This window comes from Miscanthus floridulus, chromosome 9, assembly GCF_019320115.1.
Source record: "Miscanthus floridulus cultivar M001 chromosome 9, ASM1932011v1, whole genome shotgun sequence".
NCBI lineage: Eukaryota > Viridiplantae > Streptophyta > Magnoliopsida > Poales > Poaceae > Miscanthus > Miscanthus floridulus.
In genome coordinates this window covers 143,090,885-143,110,198 of record NC_089588.1, presented here as the reverse complement: position 1 = coordinate 143,110,198, position 19,314 = coordinate 143,090,885, and the positions used below count along the sequence as shown (strand labels likewise).

At 43.6% G+C, this 19,314-nt stretch overlaps 1 protein-coding gene across 1 annotated transcript; it reads right to left on the bottom strand.

Moving 5' to 3' along the window:
* Positions 1-726: 726 nt before the first annotated feature.
* LOC136481168 (putative disease resistance protein RGA3) lies at positions 727-14,364 on the bottom strand. The gene is made up of 3 exons (XM_066478523.1): positions 13,471-14,364; positions 1,174-1,311; positions 727-873 (listed from the first exon to the last, which is right to left on the bottom strand). The coding sequence occupies exons 1-3, from the start codon at positions 14,362-14,364 to the stop codon at positions 727-729; spliced, it is 1,179 nt and encodes a 392-aa protein (XP_066334620.1).
* Between the last annotated feature and the right edge of the window lie 4,950 nt (positions 14,365-19,314).

The following is a 19,314-nucleotide window of genomic DNA, read 5'->3' as shown; positions in this document are numbered from 1 at the left end:
GAATGATACAGAATGGACAGCATAATAAAACGAAACCCAACTATTTATTCATAATATCCTTAAACCTTAACCTTAACTGAATGACCGTGGACATGCCCACAAGTCATCACAATCATATCAAAGATCCAAATCAAACATTATTCATAATGATAAACATCCAACCATGCAACTAACACTTATCCAACCATTAAAAGAAAGAAACTAAATACTCTCTTGCGTAGCTATGCGTGCTTATTACATATTTTTAAGACTCTCCTATGGGTACGGGTTGATGTTGGTGCTGGTGCTGGGGTCTCCAGACTCTCCTCTAGTCCTTAGGGGTGACTGAGCGGGTACTCCTGAATCTTCCACATCTGGACCTCCTAGCTGCTGCTTCAGTGTAGCGTGCTCACGAGCCAGCTGCATGTAGGCCCTCCCCATGACATCGAGCTCGTCTAGGGCCTGATCCAAGTCAGTGTGGGTCTCAGCCAAGCACAACAGGGTAGGCCTCAGCCTTAGGTTCGCCTCTCCAAGTGGTGCAGTGATGTTGCACGTAGACTGTCCGCTACGACGGCGGGGAAGATAGCGGTCATCCTCCCAGGCGATGTCGTCGAAGTGATGGTCGCGGTTGACCATCAATGCCTGTCGAGCTGCATCCCTGATGACGGCCGTATGTGTGAGCCGTGCAGTGGTGGTGCGGTGGATGTAGCGCACCTGAGTCCCCTCTCGGATATACACTTCTGTCTCCTAGAAGTCGATGTAGTCGGGGTGGGTCCAATGCTCCATCCTGTACTGAATAGTGCCTCCGAGGTGGTAGCGATGCACAAGTGCGAGAAGCCTAGGGTGGTAGTAGCCATCACCCTCCAAGTCGTAGTGGATCTCCGCAGTCCATCCCTGAGCCAACAGTGCATTGTGATCATCATCATTGTCATCACCCCCATTGTCTCCATCGTCTCCACCATCTCCACCGTCTCCACCATCTCCACCATCATCACCTCCATCAGCATCAGAATCATTAGAACCATCTCCATCATCGGGGTCACCAGCTCCCTCCTGGCCACCTTGTTCCTGCACTTCCTCGGGATCTTCCTCAGACTCCTCTATCTCAATGGGTCCCTCAAACATGGGTCCCTCTTCTGTTTCTTCATCCATTGGATCCTCCAACAAGTCCTCCAGAGGTTCCCCCATGGGCACCTCCACAGGTGGTTCCTCCTCTTGGTTCCTCAGAGCCTCCACCAGATGTGCCGGGACACACTTGCCCAAAGTGAACCTAGTCCTCCTAGTGGGCATCATGATGGTTCTCTTGCGCGGGGTCTGCTTGGTACGGGCCATCTACAAGAATGAAATGGTTGAGTATTAGAACAAAATAATTTTTGGCAACAGATAAAGAACAGAATATAAGCAAAAAATTTTATAGCAAAGTAAAAGTAGTAAAATAAAGGTAATGAAATCCTAGAAACGTCCATTTCTAACTAGGTTGTTCGTCCTACAGTCAGTTATAGCTCTGATACCAATTTGTCGCACCCAATTTTGCAAAGCAAAACCAAGTACTCATATATGTGCGCCCAGGATGTCCAAACACACACATATATCACAAATTGCAATAGTATCAAAGTAAAGTACTTATTACATCGCATATCTCATCATAAAGTTAATACAAAGTTTGCCCGAAGGCGATATTATTACAATCACAGTGGAATAATTAGCCCAACTGCCACAGGGACTCCAACTGGTGAACGTCTCCCTAGTAGTCCTGGACATCCTCCGAAAACTCTTCATATCCATTATCTGTTACCCATCCGGGATTTTCATTGGATGTAAAGCAAGTGTAAGCTCACCATGCTTAGCAAGTATATCAAAGGGATCTATGAGGCTAAAAAAGGCTTGACACTGTTTGACTGCGGTTCGCAATTTTAGTTGATCAAATTTTAGCATCCTGAATTACTACTTTAATGAACAGTCCCAATTCCTAAGTGGTATTAAAGTATCATCAAGCTTTATCTCATATCCCATCCATCCATCATCCACAGTAACCACTAATCTCGAAGGATCCAGACCGCTCGTATCCGTGAGCACGGCTGTTATAACAGGTTAATTATTTCTACAGAAATTATACATCTTTACCCACCGAGCCGTGATTCCCAATGCCGGGGTTCGCGAGACCCACTACACCTCTTCCTAGGAAGTGTGGTAGAGTTTCACTATGAAACCCTTAGCTAGTTGCACTAACAGGTCGTAGCTACAAAGGAATGGCATGCGTGGGCATCGCAGCACGGTGCACACCCTAACAGAGAAAGGAAAGATACCCTCTTACCCCTTACTGGAGCTACAGATGAGCTAGTACAATCTAGTTAATAGGTTAAAGTCAGAGCCATGTGACACTCGGGGTTGTACGGTCCCTCCTGGGTTGCCGCTTCAGGATTAAGTCCTTATGGAGAGGCACTAGAGTACTCAACCCCATACTCTAGCCCCCTATCTGTTGCTAAAAAGTTCCATTTTATCACATTGCATATAGCCTTTAATCATGTTTAACAATTACTTCATGTTAAGCGCTGTAGCATCTATCCAAAATGCCTACCCAATAAACCCAGGTATCAAGGATATGTGGTACAAGGAATTATCTAGGTAAAGTCCTTAAAGGCAATTCAAATTAAACACATGCATGAATGTAAGTGGTAGTAGTTCATAGGTAACAAGGGGCCTTTGGTACACTTGCCTTCCTCAAAGTCGTCCTGGGAGTACTGCTGATCCTACTGGGGGTCCTCAGTCACCTGAAATGGCTCACCCTCTAATCGTGATCCCATCATCAATCAAGCATCATACCAATCATTACATACACACAAGATAGACTTCTGTTAGAACAGTACACCAACCAGTGAAAACATAAGTTGAAAAGCTTACAAATCTATTCTACGCATTGCTACGAACACGTGAGCGAAAGAATCACTTAAATCGGACTTAAAACGTGAAAGTTATGCACGAAATAAGATGTAATGGCAATTCTTTAAATAAACTAAACCTATTTTTTTGAATTAAAACAATTAAAATCTGAATTTAAATGAAATTTGGACTGGGCATACTATTTCTGGAAACTACAGGGACTTGAACGAATAAAAATAGGACTGAATAAAAAGTTATTTGAACTGATGAGTACCGCGGGTTGAATCTGAGAAAACAGAGGGGTTAAAGCGCAAAAGTGCTCGGCTTTGACTGCGGCTGTTGACTGGGCGGCCACGTGGCGGCTGCTAATAGGCGCGGTGCACCACGCAGGCGTGGGCGCGCTGACGTGGGCGCTGACGCGGCCACGGTGGACTGAGTCCACGGTTCGCTGTGGACCGAACTGGTACCAGCTAATCTGGACCGTCCACGCAGATCCAGCGGCGTCGGGTGAGAGTAGGGCAGTGGCTCGCCGGGGAAGAAAGGGATGCCAGCGGCGCCATGGCCGGTGTGAATTGGTGTTGCCGGTACGGCTTTTCCAGGGCGCCAAAACATGAACGGAGGGCACGGGCACGGTTAGGAGCTCACCGGGAGTCCGTTGGGGAAGATCTCGGCGTTCGGGGCGGGTCTAGAGGTACGGTTGACTGCGGCGGGGCTCTAGAGAGAGAAAAGCACGCGTGTGAGTTTGAATCCAGGGTTTTCATGACCAAAAGGATGCGACACTGGTACCTTTGGACGCGGGTGGTCACGGCGAAGCTCCAAGCGGCGTCGGCGTCGAGTTATGAGGCGCGGTCGAGGGGTATTGCGGCGGCGGTGGCGACTGGAGCGGCGAATAGAGAATGGGGAAGGAAGAAGGGGTGCGGCTCGGGTTTTATAGGTAGGCAAGGCTGCGGCATACAAGGAAGGGGAGCGGGGTGGATTTGCACTTTCCTTGCGTGGGCGCCGGTGGCCTTCCATACGGGCGCGGGCGGCTTGCCGTTCGGGGCTGCGCCATCGACGGGCAGAGAAAGGAAGGAGCAGCACGAGGAAGAAGGAAAGGCCGCGCTGACAGGCGGGTCCTGCAGGGCAGTGAGGGAGAGAGAAAAGAGAGCGGCGAGCGTAGCATTGCGGGCCGCGGTGCTGGGCTGGACCACGTGCGGCGGGCGTGTGCGCGCGGGAGGAGGTGGTGCAGTAGGCCGCCGAGTGGGTTGTGCGGCATAGTTCGCGGGCTGGTGCGGGGAAAAGGAAGGGCCGCACGCGGGAGAGGAAACAAGGCAGGCTAGCAGCAAGCTGGGCCACGCGCAGCAGCAGGAAAAAGGCCACGGGCCAGTGCGCTGGTGCGGGGCAGGCCGCCGAGACAGGCCGCCGTGACAGGCCAGCGCGGGAAAGAAGAAAAAGAAAGAAGAGCTGGGCTGAAAAGGGAATAAGATGGATCTTTCAAAATAAATTCCTTTTTCCAATTCTATTTCCTCCATTTCCATTTTTAAGCCAAATTCAAATAAGATTTGAATTCAATTTCAAATCATCTAGCCCTACACTCAATCAAAAACCATATGATTCGGCATGAATGCAACAAACAAGTTTCTAAACTTATAGTTTATTTTATTTATCCAATATTTAATATTTAGCCTAAGTTAGAAATACCTAGAAAATGTATTAAAAGGGCAAGAATTTAATTGCTAATTTGTAGTAGAATTTTGGGTGTTACAACCACACAAGCATGGATATTGAAATTTAAAACTTGTGCCATGCAAGCAAACATATGAAATGCACATTCAAATGAACCATACAAGTTCATGAGCTTGCTCCCTCTACTTGTGTGCTTAAGATTTTAATTGATCCCCTTCCTTTATCATATCTTATCTCTCTACACTATTTCTCCCCCTATCACTTATCTTTATTTCTCTCCCCCTTTGTCATCAATGACCATAAAGGCTTAAAGTATAGATAGGTTCAAATTATAGATAGGTTGGGGTGAAACCATGTGAAATGAGGATCATTTTTCAATTTGGTTCAATCTAGATTACTTGCAAAAGATAGTTAACTCAGTTTGATCCAAGGACAAGCTTCCACCTCCAAATAAGGGTTATCTTGTACCATGTTGAGTTAAACACTTATAGCTCATTTTATAGATCAAACACTAGGTTTACAAGCCCACAAACATGTCATATGCTACCACTAGATCATTTCAAATATACAAGCAATAGTGGTAACATACAAGCATCAAATTCATTTAATTTTCATGAATGAGCCTATTCAAATGTGGAATATGTCTAGATGCATTAATCATGTCCTTAGCAAGGATGTATGTCATGCCAATCAATTTATACCTTGTATTGCTCGAAGGAGAGGCATGCCATATAATGGGGTTGCATCAACACATATTGGTGAAGTCAAGTATGTTCAATTTATTCCTTAGCTTGCAAAACCTCTTCTCATCAAGTGGCTTGGTGAATATGTCGGCAAGTTGATCTTTTATGCCCACACTCTCTATGCAAATGTCCCCTTTTTGTTGGTGATCTCTTATGAAGTGATGACGGACATCTATATGCTTTGTTCTTGAGTGTTGAACCGGGTTGTTTGTGAGTTTGATGGCACTCTCATTGTCACATAGCAATGGCACTTGCTTGATCCTAATTCCAAAATCACTTAAAGTAGCCTTCATCCAAAGTAATTGAGCACAACAACTATCGGCCGAAATGTACTCCGCTTCGACGGTTGAAAGTGCTACACTATTTTCCTTCTTTGATGACCAAGATACAAGTGATCTTCCCAATAGTTGACATGTGCCCGATGTGCTCTTTCTCTCAACTTTGCATCCCGCATAATTGGAGTCCGAATATCCAATCAACTCAAATCTTACTCCTTTGGGATACCATAATCCAACATGTTGTGTATGCTTCAAGTACCTCAATATCCTTTTAGTTGCCTTCAAATGACTTTCTCTTGGTAAGGCTTGAAATCTAGCACACATGCATACACTAAACATCACATCCGGTCTTGATGTGATCACATAGAGTAGGCTTCCAATCATAGACCGATACATCTTTTGATCCACCATGTTGCCACTAGCATCACTATCCAAGCTTCCACTTGTCTCTATTGGTGTACTAATAGCTTTACTATCATCCATTCCAAACTTCTTGAGCATGTCCTTGATATACTTGCCTTGACTCACAAATGTGCCATTCTTCATTTGCTTGATTTGAAGACCAAGGAAGTAACTAAGCTCTCCAATCATAGACATCTCAAACTCACTTGCCATCATCTTGGCAAACTCCTCATAAAAATCTTGATTTGTTGACCCGAATATGATATCATCAACATAGATTTGCATTACAAACAAGTCATTTCCAAGTTTCTTGGTGAAGAGAGTGGTGTCAACCTTTCCCATCTTGAATCCCTTAGAGAGTAGAAAATCCCTCAATCTCTCATACCATGCTCTTGGTGCTTGTTTCAATCCATACAAAGCCTTTCTCAACTTGTAAACATGGTTGGGTTTCTTTCCATCTTCAAAATTGAGAGGTTGCTCAACATACACAAGCTCATTGATGTACCCATTGAGAAATGCACTCTTCACATCCATTTGGTACAACTTGATGTTGTGGGCACAAGCATAGGCTAGCAAGATCCTAATTGCTTCCAATCTTGCAACCGGAGCATATGTTTCTCTAAAGTCAAGACCTTCAACTTGAGTGTAACCTTGAGCCACTAATCTTGCTTTATTTCTTATTACTATCCCATCTTGATCTTGCTTGTTCTGAAAGACCCACTTAGTTCCAATCATATTATGATTTTTAGGCCTCTCTACTAAATTCCATACTTGGTTTCTTGTGAAGTTGTTTAGCTCTTCATGCATATCATTGACCCAATCAACATCCCTCAAAGCTTCATCTATCTTCTTAGGTTCAATGGATGACACAAATAAGAAATGCTCACAAAATGAAGCCAATCTTGATCTTGTTTGCACACCTCTTGAAATATCACCAATGATAGTGTCCAATGGATGATCTCTTGCAACATTGGTTGGTTGAAGCACTTGCACTTAATTGCTATAATTTGATTGATCACTTGGTTGAGATGATGAACTAGCCACTTGTTGATCTTGCACATTGCCATCACTAGTGCTTGCTTGGATTTGATCATGAGAACTACTAGCTTGCACATTTGAGTTAGAGAGCACTTGATTCATGTCATCTTCAACATCAATCACCACTCTAGGCCTTAACTCACCAATGTTCATGTTTCTCATTGCCTTGACCAATTGAGTGCCTCTTACATCATCTAGATTCTCATCTTCCTCTTGGGAAGCATTTGTTTCATCAAACTCCACATCATGAACCTCCTCAAGAGTACCACTAGCCAAATTTCAAACTCTATAAGCCTTGCTAGTAGTGGAGTAACCAAGCAAGAAACCTTCATCACATTTCTTTTAAAACTTGCTCAATCTAGTGTCTTTCTTCAATATATAGCATTTACAACAAAAAACCTGAAAGTATGCTATGTTGGGCTTTCTTCCATTCAATAGCTCATAAGGTGTCTTCTCCATCATGGGGTGACAATAGAGTCGGTTGCTATAGTAGCAAGCCATGTTGATTGCTTCGACCCAAAATGAATGACTCACATTGTACTCACTCAACATTGATCTTGCTATATCAATTAAGGTTTTATTCTTTCTTTCAACTAACCCATTTGATTGAGGAGTATACTTGGCCGAGAATTGATGTCTAATTCTAAATTCATCACACAACTCATCAATTCTAGTATTCTTGAATTCACTTCCATTGTCACTTCTAACTTTCTTGATTGTTGTTTCAAACTCATTGTGAATACCCTTGACAAAAGATTTGAATGTTACAAATACATCACTTTTGTTAATAAGAAAGAAGACCCATGTATATCTAGTGAAATCATCCACAATCACAAATCCATATTTGTTTCCATCAATGCTAGTGTATGTGGTTGGTCCAAACAAGTCCATATGCATCAACTCAAATGCCTTAGATGTGCTCATCATACTCTTCTTAGGATGTGTGTTACCAACTTGCTTTCTGGCTTGACATGCACTACATAGCTTATCTTTCTCAAAAGTGACATCTTTCAAGCCTCTAACTAAGTCATGCTTGATTAACTTGTTTAATTGTTTTATTTCAACATGACCAAGCCTTCTATGCCATAACCAACCCATGCTAAATTTAGTGATCAAACATGTTGATAATTGAGCTTCTCTAGCATTGAAATCAACCAAGTATAGATTCTCATATCTAAATCCTTTGAATATCAAGTTAGAACCATCTACACTTATGATCTCTACATCATCCACACCAAATATGCACTTGAAACCAAGATCACACAATTGAGCTACCGATAATAGGTTGAAGTTCAATCTCTCTACTGGTAGCACATTGGAAATGCTCAAGTCATTGGATATTGCAATCTTACCAAGACCTTTGACCTTGCCTTTTCCATTGTCACCAAATGTGATACTATCAAACCCATTGCTCTTGTTTTCATTGATTGAATTGAACATTCTTGAATCACCGGTCATGTGTTGTGTGCACCCACTATCAAGCACCCAATGCCTTCCTCTGGCTTTATAATTCACCTACAAAAGAAAATCAATTATTTTTAGGTACCCAAACTTGCTTGGGTTCTTGTAGATTAGTTACCAAGGTCTTTGGTACTCAAATGGCCTTCTTCTTTGGGCCCACAATTGGTGTACCAATGAACTTAGCATTCACACCATTGGCACCCTTATAAAGCAAGTAACAAGAATCAAATTTGATTGAGGATACATTAGGTAGCTTGTTCTTGTTAGTCTTGCAATTTTGCTCTATATGCCCAACTTGCTTGCATCTATTGTAAAATCGACCATTGCCCTTCACAAAACTAACTTTGGGGGTGACAAAGGTCGCCTTGCCTTTCTTGGGGGTATAGCCTAATCCCTCTTTGTTGAGTGAAAACCTTTGGCTACCCAAGCACTTTAACAAGCGGGCTTCTCCACCATAGGCATTTCCTAAGGCACGAGTGAGCTCATTCACCTCCTTCTTGAGGGTCTTATTTTCCACCATTAGTGAGGTTTCACAAGTGAGACCATCACTCAAAGGTGAAGTAGAAGTGGTAGTGCTACAAGAACTGTTAGTGGGAGCAAAAAAAATAGATTTATCAATAAGATCACATGTTAGTCCCACATCACATGATATTATCACTTGCTCCTTCTTGGCTTTCTCCACTTTGACTTGCTCAATGAGAGAGGAGTGAGCCTTTTCAATCTTAGAGTGAGCTATGCCAAGCTTCTCATGGGCTTCCATTAGCCTCTAATGAGTGGCATTGAGCTCATCAAAGGATTGCTCAAGAAATTTTACTTTCTTGCGCAATTCTTTACACTCTTTTCTCTTCATCTCATTGCAAGCGTGCAATTGCTCACACATGTCCAAGAGCTCCTCCTTGGTGTACTCCTCATCCTCATCCTCATCATCATTATCATTCCTACAAGAGTCACTTTCACATTCATCATCATCACTCTCATCATATTTTACCTTGGTAGGCTTTGCCATGAGGCATGTTGATAGTGTCGAAGATGGAGAGCTTCTTGTTGATGGCGATGCTTGCTAGTGCTCTCTTGATAGATTTCTTGTCATCATCACTAGAGCTATCACCATCCGAAGAACCATCACTATCCCAAGTGACTACATAGCCTCCACCCTTCTTCTTCTTTTGGAAGGTCATTCTCTTCTCCTTCTTCTCCTTCTTTTCATTTTTATCTTTCTTGTGCTTCTTCTTCTCATCTTCATCATTATCACTATTATAGGGACAATTTGCTACAACATGATTAGGGCTCTTGTAATTATAGCATCTTCTCACATACTCTTTGCTCTTGGTGTGATCTCTTCTCTGTCTTGCACCATAGCCCTTCTTTTTCATGAATTTTCCCATCTTACGAACAAAGAGGGCCATAGCTTCATCATCAATATCACTAAGATCATCATCATCACTTGATTTTTTCTTAGACTTGCCCTTGTTCTTGGATGATGATGAGCTAGCCTTGAATGCTATACTCTTCTTCTTCTTATCTTCTTCTTCCTTCTTGTCATCCTTGTCATCCCCCTCCCTTTCCACACGGTATATCTCTTGGGTCATAACATCACCTAGTACTTGGTTAGGGGTAATCTCCTTCAATCCTCCTCTTATGATGAGCAATCTCAACATCTCAAATCTTGGAGGTAGGCACATCAAGAACCGATGTGAGACATCATCATCCTTGATCTTCTCTCCCAATGCCTTCAAATCATTGACAATGACTTGCAATCGATGGAACATCTCCGAAATGCTCTCATCATCCTTCATCTTGAAACTTGTCAACTTGTCCTTGAGGATATACAACTTGGCACTCTTCATCGCTAGTGTGCCCTCATATGTTTCTTCCAATCTTTTCCATACCTCATTGCTCTTTCACAATCCTTGATTTGCTCAAACACCTTGGAATCAATGGCATTGTATATGGTGTTGAGAGCCATTGTATTGCATTGCTTGTTGATCTTATCTTGGTTGGTGGGATCATCGGGATCGATGATAGCATAGTCATTCTCGGTCACTTCCCATACTTGATCATTAATCGAACTAAGATACATCCTCGTCTTTCTCTTCCAATAATTATAGCATGTGCCATAAAAAAATGGTGGTTTGCCCCCCACATGGTTGAACACAACTTGAGCCATAATTTGACACCGAGGTTGTTAAGCCTTCAATCAAACGGTGACCACGGCTCTGATACCACTTGAAAGTTCCTAATATGGCTAGAGGGGGGGGGGGTGAATAGCCTATTTAAATTCTACAAATCAACTAGAGCAGTTTGATTAGTATGACAAATGGCGAAATGCAAACTTGCTCTAGCTCTACAAGAGTTGCAAGCCACCTATCCCACAATTCTAGTAGCAATGATCACTTGACACACAACTTGCAATCCTACTAGCTAGATGAACTAGAATAACAATGCAAGCTCTCAATTCTAATTACACTAAAGAGTTTGCTACAACTAGTTTGCAAGAATGTAAGTGAGTGAGTAGGATGATTATACCGCCGTGTAGAGGAATGAACCAATCACAAGATAAAGATTATGCCAATCACCGGGAGAATACAAATGACAAGAGACAACCGATTTTCTCCCGAGGTTCACGTGCTTACCAACACGCTAGTCCCCATTGTGTCGACCAACACTTGGTGGTTCAGCGGCTAAGAGGTGTTTCACAAACCTCGTCCACATGATTGGACACTGCAAGAACCTACCCATAAGTGAGGTAATTCAATGACACGAGTAATTCACTAGAGTTACCTTTTGGCACTCCGCTGGGGAAGGTACAACTTCCCTCATAATCACCGAAGGTGGCCACGAACAATCACCAACTCGTGCCGATCCTCCACCGCTGCACCAAGCCGTCTAGGTGGTGGCAACCACCAAGAGTAACAAGTGAAATCCGCAACGCAACACGAATACCAAGTGCCTCTAGATGCAATCACTCAAGTAATGCACTTGGATTCACTCCCAATCTCACAAAGATGATGGATCAATGATGCAGATGAGTGGGAGTGCTTTGGCTAAGCTCACAAGGTTGTTATGTCAATGAAAATGTGCAAGAGATGGAGCTTGAGCCGGCCATGGGGCTTAAATAGAAGCCCCCACAAAATAGAGCCGTTGTACCCCTTCACTGGGCACTGATCGGGGTGACCGAACGCTCTGGTCCTACTGACCGGACGTAGGGCTCAGCGTCCGGTCGCCCGATGGCGGCCACGTGTCATCTTGCATTCAACAGGAGTCGTCTGATCTCAACGGTGATGTCATGACCGGACGCTCTGCCATAAGTGACCGGACGCTGAACCCCCAGCGTCCGATCATTTACAGTAAGGTTCCAAAACCGGTTTTCTTCGACTAGACACGTCCGGTGGTACTTGACCGGACACATCCAACGTCCGGTCAGTTACCCTGACTTCTGTGCAGCTACGTCAGCTCTGACCGGACGCAGCCTTCTAGCGTCCGGTCAGTTAGAGGCCCAGCGTCCGGTCACATGACCGACGCCAGGTAATCACTGCCACGCCTGACCGGACGCGCCGGTCCCCCTGAGACCAGCGTCCGGTCAGTTGTAAAACAACAAGACTAACCCTCTATCATCTCTATCTCCTTCACCCTTGCTCAAATGTGCCAACCACCAAGTGTATCACCTTGTGCACATATGTTAGCATATTTTCACAAATATTTCCAAGGGTGTTAGCACTCCACTAGATCCTAAATGCATGTGCAATGAATTAGAGCATCTAGTGGCACTTTGATAACCGTATTTCGATACGAGTTTTACTCCTCTTAATAGTATGGCTATCTATCCTAAATGTGATCACACTCACTAAGTGTCTTAATAACTAAAACAAAATGGCTCCTACATTTTGTACCTTTGCCTTGAGCCTTTTGTTTTTCTCTTTCTTCTTTTCCAAGTTCAAACCTTTGATCATAACCATGCCATCACCATTGTCATGATCTTTGTCATTGCTTCATCACTTGGAGTAGTGCTACCTATCTTATGATCACTTTGATAAACTAGGTTAGCTCTTAGGGTTTCATCAATTAAATAAAACCAAACTAGAGCTTTCACCGCCTCTATAAATACTGGGCATGTTCGCTGGTCTGAAAAAATCAGACCAGCCGGCTGGTTGCCCACTCATTTCACTGTTCATCAAAACCAGCCAAACAATGTTTTCTCTCACAAAACCAGCCAGTTTCAGCCAAGTTTCAGATCAGCGAACGGGGCCACTATCAACAATAGTACATGTAGGTGCACAACAAAGCCATGTAGCTTTTATTATATATCTATCCTATAGCATACTAGATGCACTAAAATAATCCTTTTTAGTTAAATATCTCAATAAACCGAGTGAAAGGTCATAAATGTGTCTATGGCCCACCAGTCAGGTAGTTTGTTCAACCTCCTCCTTTCTCCCTTCACAGAAGTTGGCATTAATATACATATCTTTTTCTAGAGGTTGGCAAATATGATTTGCAAAGGCGGTTGATCAGGCTGAGCGCTAGTGGAACTATTGATTTACCAATTTCTTCAACGCATCTTATGGACATTATTGTGGATTGTGGAGACATTAAACGAAGTATCTAATTAAGTACTCCATACATTCCAAAAAGTGGGCAACTTTATTTAAGTCCAACTATCTTAGGTTTTACTAAATTATAGAGATAATTGTCAATATTTATGAATTTACATATGTAAACTGTAAATTCATTTCTCCATAAGTTAAGTCTACTAATACTAAAATTGATAACATAAATATTGATAATTTTGTTGATACAAAATAAGATCAAATTTGAGATTGGTAGTCGTACTTCAAATAGAACAAGACGTGCATTTTGTTATTAAATTTGATTATGTCTGGTAGATCATAGTTTTGCTGGTCTCTTTTTGCTACTCTCATAAGCTGGTGTTCCCAGCAAGAATGCTTAGATTGTACTACGAGACATGATAGGCTATCTATGAGCAAAGCAGGTGTCCTAGTTGTATAGAGTATGGACAGACTAACCTGATCAGGCTGCAGCTGTCTCTTGAGCAAGGACCAAGCATCATCATTGCCTAGAGGCCTGCCACGGTGTTGGTGCAGCGTGGCTTGCATCTGTCGTGGCAGGTGTACAGATCTTGTGGTGACAAGTATCCGACTTCCTGATTGTTTCTTGCTGGCAGTTCTAACTGGGACACTTAGCACGTCATTCCATGCTTTGTGGCTCCACACATCATCCATAACCAGGAGAAATCTGCCCTTAGTGGATAGGGTGTTGATGAGGGTGTCTGTGAGAGTGGTCTTGTCTTGCTCCCCACCATGGTTTCCCCCAGCATGCTTGATTGCTGTTCTTAGTAGCTCAGCCTCATCAAACTGCTTGTTGATGCTTAACCATATCTTCATTTTGAAGTGCTCTTGGATAGTTGCCTCATTGAAAATATTTTGGGCGAGGGTGGTCTTTCCCATACCACCTGTGCCAATAATAGACACGACTTTGATGTCATGATTCTTGTCATCTGTGGTTAAAACCTGGACAAGCTCCGTTGTGTCCCTCTCTATTTGTTCCCCAACTATGGAAGACTCGTCGAAGTGTGAACTCGTCTTGTAGTTGGATAACTCGGCAGCAGTTAGCCTCCGTGGCTCCGGATTCAAACCGATGCTGATATTGAACTTGTACTTGTCCGCTTCCTTGTGGATGCCTTCTAGCCGCTGGTTGAGCTCCTTGATGCGACTTTCTATCTTGTGTGCAAACAAGGGATTTCGCAGGCAGAAGAGCAGTGGCTGCAAGCAACCCGAAGCCTTCTCCTCCATGCTACCACATTTAGATTCCTTGTGCTTGTCAGCTTGAAGGTGACATAGGTCAAGAATGTCAGTGGCATCATACATGGCGTCCTTGAGCTTCCTCACCCATCGCTGCATGATCTGTTCAGTGATGCGCCTCCTCTCAGCATCGGCAAGGAAACAGTTTGATGCTCTCCATGTTATCTTTGAGCTTTTCAATCTCGCCAGATACACCCAGCAACATGGCCACCTCTTCTGTGGCCATGTCCGCTATCAGCTTCATCACGTAGGGTGCCATAGCATCCAGGATGGCGGCCATGGCTCCAGAGGACGTCCTACATAAACAAGTAATCCATCCACATTGGTCTCATCGTAATAGCTGCAGGCTCATTTAATCAGTCTTTTGTCACATTACTTGTACTGCACAGCCAAAGTAATTAACAATTAGGGGACAGCGCACCAAATTAAATCAGCTTAAGCTAGCTAACTCACTCTAAACTGGACGCAAGGCTTATTTACGGCCGAGAATATATAATTAATGATTAACATGTGTCCGGAATGCTGTTTCCGTTTTCTTAAACAAACATGTGACTCAGCTCTAAAATGTTAACCAATATGTGATCTGCAAGGTCTCATCCATAGCATGGAGTGTATATAAAACAAACATATATAGACTTACAAGCCCTTCAAACATTAAAGAGGAAACGATGCTAGCAAGAGACATTGGAAAATAAATAAATGAAATTAAAAGAAGTAGATTTCTGTAGCAACGGGAGAGGATGGAGTCACCTCAATTTGCAGGCGCGCCGGGGCTTGGGCTGCTACCTGCTCGGCTGCTCTGCCTCTTGAGGATGTGATTATCGGAGACACAGGCAAGGTGACAAGTACGTGTATGGTCTGGCCCCTTATGTATAGCTAGCAATGGCGAAAAATAAGGGAGACACTCTGAGGATCGAGTGACCAAGTAAACTTGGCATGGAAGCAGATATTCCTTGCTTCTGGAATGAGCAGTCCATTTCCTATTACGTACTCCATGGCTTTTGGAATTCGTTGTCTTGTTGTATTCAATGCCCGGTAGGAGGATGAAGTTCCGGATTGAATACTAATTAAGGAAGGGATTAGGCTTTGCAAGTTATGCTTTGCAAGGCATACATATCCATACATATGCATACATACATAGATACACTACCGGACACGGCTGATTTGCCGAGTGCAAAAAGCTTTGCCGAGTGCTTTCTGTCGGGCACTCGGCAAAGGCAATCTTTGCCGAGAGCCGGACCCAGCGGCACTCGGTAAAGATAGGCCGTCGGCAAATCTGCCTTTGCCGAGAGCTGGACTGTAACACCCTAGGTATTTGGCTTCCACTAAAGTGCATGTCATTTCATAAACATATGCATCATCTATGTCATCATGCCATTATCACTGAAACATACATATGCAACATTCGCAAATTCTGCTTGCTTCATACTTGTTTGCTGAGGAATGGTAGTAGTGCAACCTGTGAATGTAACATGAATTTCTCATACTTTGAAACATGGCAATATGGTAGTAATGTGACAAGTATAAAATGACAACAAGGTCATGAAACATGTGAAACATTGCATTGCAACATTGGGTGAATTGCTTGTTTGTTGTTTCATCACATGTGATCATTTGAAATGGTATAACAATTGTGTAAGGTGGTTGATCATGGTCTAATACACCTTAACTACACTTAGGGTAATTGTTTGGACATTGTTTATGTGGACCAAAATGACCAAATTGCCCTTTAGGAGAGGTTTGACTTGAATTGACCCCTAGAGTGGCACTGTTTGACTAATTCAAAAGACCAACTTAGAGACTTTGCATGGCTGTGCACTCTTTATCAAAGTTGTAGCTAATTTATCAAGGAACAAAAGTTGTTTTATGATCAACTCATGAAAATGTGTGGAACAGCCTCAAACATGGCCCACAAGTCAAAATTGAAGGCTGATTTAAACACTTGAAAAATTTCTAAGTGTTATAACTGGATTCAGTTTCGTGTACCCAACTTATTCACCTTGTAGATCCCTAACAAAGCCAAACCAGCTCGAGCTCCAATGGTAAGAGTTGTAGTTCACATATAGATGTTCAACTTTGTTAACTATGGCATAATCTAGATCATCACAGATTAGGAGCTAATCACCGTCAAACTTGCTCTATCAGTCGGGTCAATTGATGACTGAATCGTGTTTCAGACCAGCTACAGTGCTGGCCGTTTCAGAAAACCTCCGACGCGTGTACGCCGCGCGTCGCCGGTCGCCTGCTCATGCTGCCACGCGCCGCGGACGCCCTGGCACAGCCAGCCACGACTTGAGCTCGCCCAACGCGCCTGTCAACCAGCTCACCAGTCCCATTTCCATTTCCTCCGCTCGCCCGTAGCTCCGTAGCAACAGAGTAGCAGCTCCGCCATTGCTGATCGGGCGTCGCCATCGCATAGCTCACGCCTCTTCACAAAAACGCGTTGCCCAGCTCGTCAGTAGCTTCGCAGTGATCTCCTCTACCTCCTCCACCCCACCGTCGTGCCAATTTGGCCTTGGTAAGGGCGAAATCGCCGTTTTCTTCCACCGCCGCCATGGCTGACCTCGCCGGAGATGGCGCTCCACGCGGCCAGCTATCCTCGCGCCCTTGCCATCCCTCCTCTGCCTTGAGCTAGGTCTAGTGCATGCCACTGATGCTCGTAGGGTCACCCATTCGAGCCGTGGTGCCGTAGTCTCACCAGAGCCGGCCATGCCGTGGCCGTGCGCCGCCATGCTCGTCGCCAACCCCGGTTGCCACAACAATAGCAGCGATTGAGGACACCGCTAGATGCGCACGGGCAAGGCGAACGTCATAGCACCGCTGACCTTGCCGGAGGAGCCACCGGCGATGAGCTACGCCGCCGTCTCCTTCTTTTCCCCTGTCTGTCTCTCTGTCGGGCGGGACCCGCGCGTCAGTCGCCGCGGCTGAGGCGGGAGCCTAGCTGGGCCGCGCTGTTTCTGGGCCGCGCCTACGCCTGCTTCACGGGCCGCCGTTTCTTCGGGCCGGCCCACCAGTAGTTGAATTGGTTTTCTTAATTTGTTTTGTTTTATTATTTTCATAGATTTGTGTACATTTTCAAAAACATGTATCTCTTAGATGGTAGATCCAAATGATGTGGTTCCAATTTTGTTGAGTTCATGATAATGTCTTGTTTCTATTAAAAATATAATCCATGTCATGTTCTGTTATGAAAATGGAAGTTTCTATTTATCTCTTCTAATCATGCAAGAAATTGGGGTAATTATATCTTTTTCTAGGTAGCTCCAAATGGCATGAAATTTTTATGGTGTACTGCTCATATCATGAATAGCTTGTAGTTAAATTTTCATAAACTTTGGACACTGTTTGTAGGAGATAGAAAATTATCTTGTTCGCATGGATGGATCTTGTGTGAATTTTCATTATTTTTCTATAGATCCAGTAAAGGTAAAAATTGGTGAGTGCTGTTCTTATGCTAGAATGAGGCTAGGAAAAATGAGAAATCTGTTGCTTGACACTTTTCAATAGGGTTTCCTAATTATGCTAAAAATAGACATGCCACCTGTTATTTTGGATACAGCAAGTTCTGCTTGCTCAGTGGCTTTAAAATTTTTATGGTAGTCTATGTGAATCATGAGATAGCTACTGTAATTTTTGTAGATTTTTATGAACAATTTTACTATATATTGCTTTAATCACCTAATTAACTAAATAAATTTGAAAAGGATATTAAATAATTTATTTAGAAGTTAGCACTATACTTTCTAGTGTTCCTCTGGTATGTGCAACAAGTTGGTTAACTTGGTTTGGTCAAATTATGCTTTTGCATCATCATTAAATAATTAAGTTAGTAACCCTGTCATTTCTGGACAGATTCTAGGTTTACTGGAATTCGATTTGGTTAACGTAAGAATCATGCTTTGATGTTTACAATTGATTTGTAGAGAATTTCATAAGCTTTCCAGAATGTCCTCGTGCAAGTCATTTGGAATTGTAGAACTCTGGTTGTGATTGAATTAAGGGACTACTTGTGTGCATATGAAACTTTAAATGTTGATTTATGTATGCCTTTACTATTTCTAAGTTTGTGGTAATGTTCCTAGGTGTTAGGCCTTTAACTGAAGATGAGCATCTGTATCTTAGGTTATGCAAGTTAGGTAAGTTTATCTTGTTCTTTAAGTTAAGTTAGATACATGCTTAAAGTGATTTGAATAGAACTATTTTACTCGGTAAACGGGTGTCCAGTGATGTTTTCGTTAAACATTTACTGTGATTCATTCATCATGAGCATCATGTCATTCCTTATGCATCCATGATATTTATCTCGTGCATCGGCATGCAATAGGTGTACCGGAGGGAGTAACACTACTGGAATTCGAGGAACCGAGCGAGCAGCAGCAGCCGACACCGGAGGTTTAGGAGGTGCAGCCTTCAGGAGAAGTGCCAGACGAGGTCGCCGTTGAGTGCCCGGATCACCGTCCTTGCAACTTTGTGAAAGGCAAGCCCCGGAGCATATTAAGCCTCCTAATTTCTGAAATGCAGTCGTGGAAAAGAACCAGTCTTAATTTGAAATGGAGACCGGACGGAGGCTTGCCGGTTTGCAGTGACTCCGTCTATGTCGATTAAGGACTGAATCTTGGAGCCTTTCCTGTTCATGTTGAACGCATGCCTCTCTCTTAGTTGGTCGTGTCCGAAGACCGACCATGAAGCCGAGTAGCTCACCTCAGGCCGGGAGTCGATAAGTATAAAGTGCGCCTCAGAAGGGAGCCATAGGCGTGAGTCCAAGGGCAGGTGATTTAAAAGTCCTGATCCTCCTGGTAGAAGGGTAATCCCTGAGAGTGCTAGCGCTAATCGAACCCGCGAAGTTGGTTCCTGAGTTGTCCCAAAGGTAACCCACGGCTACCCTTGCAAAGTATACTAGGGTGAGAGTTAGGAATACCCCCTCAGCTGAGTTGTAATTCGATTCGAGTCGCCGTCTCTCCCGGTTAGTGAGAACTTGACGGGATTATCTCCAAAGTAGATACACTAAATAACATAATAGTTCAGAAATGATGATATGATGATGATAGC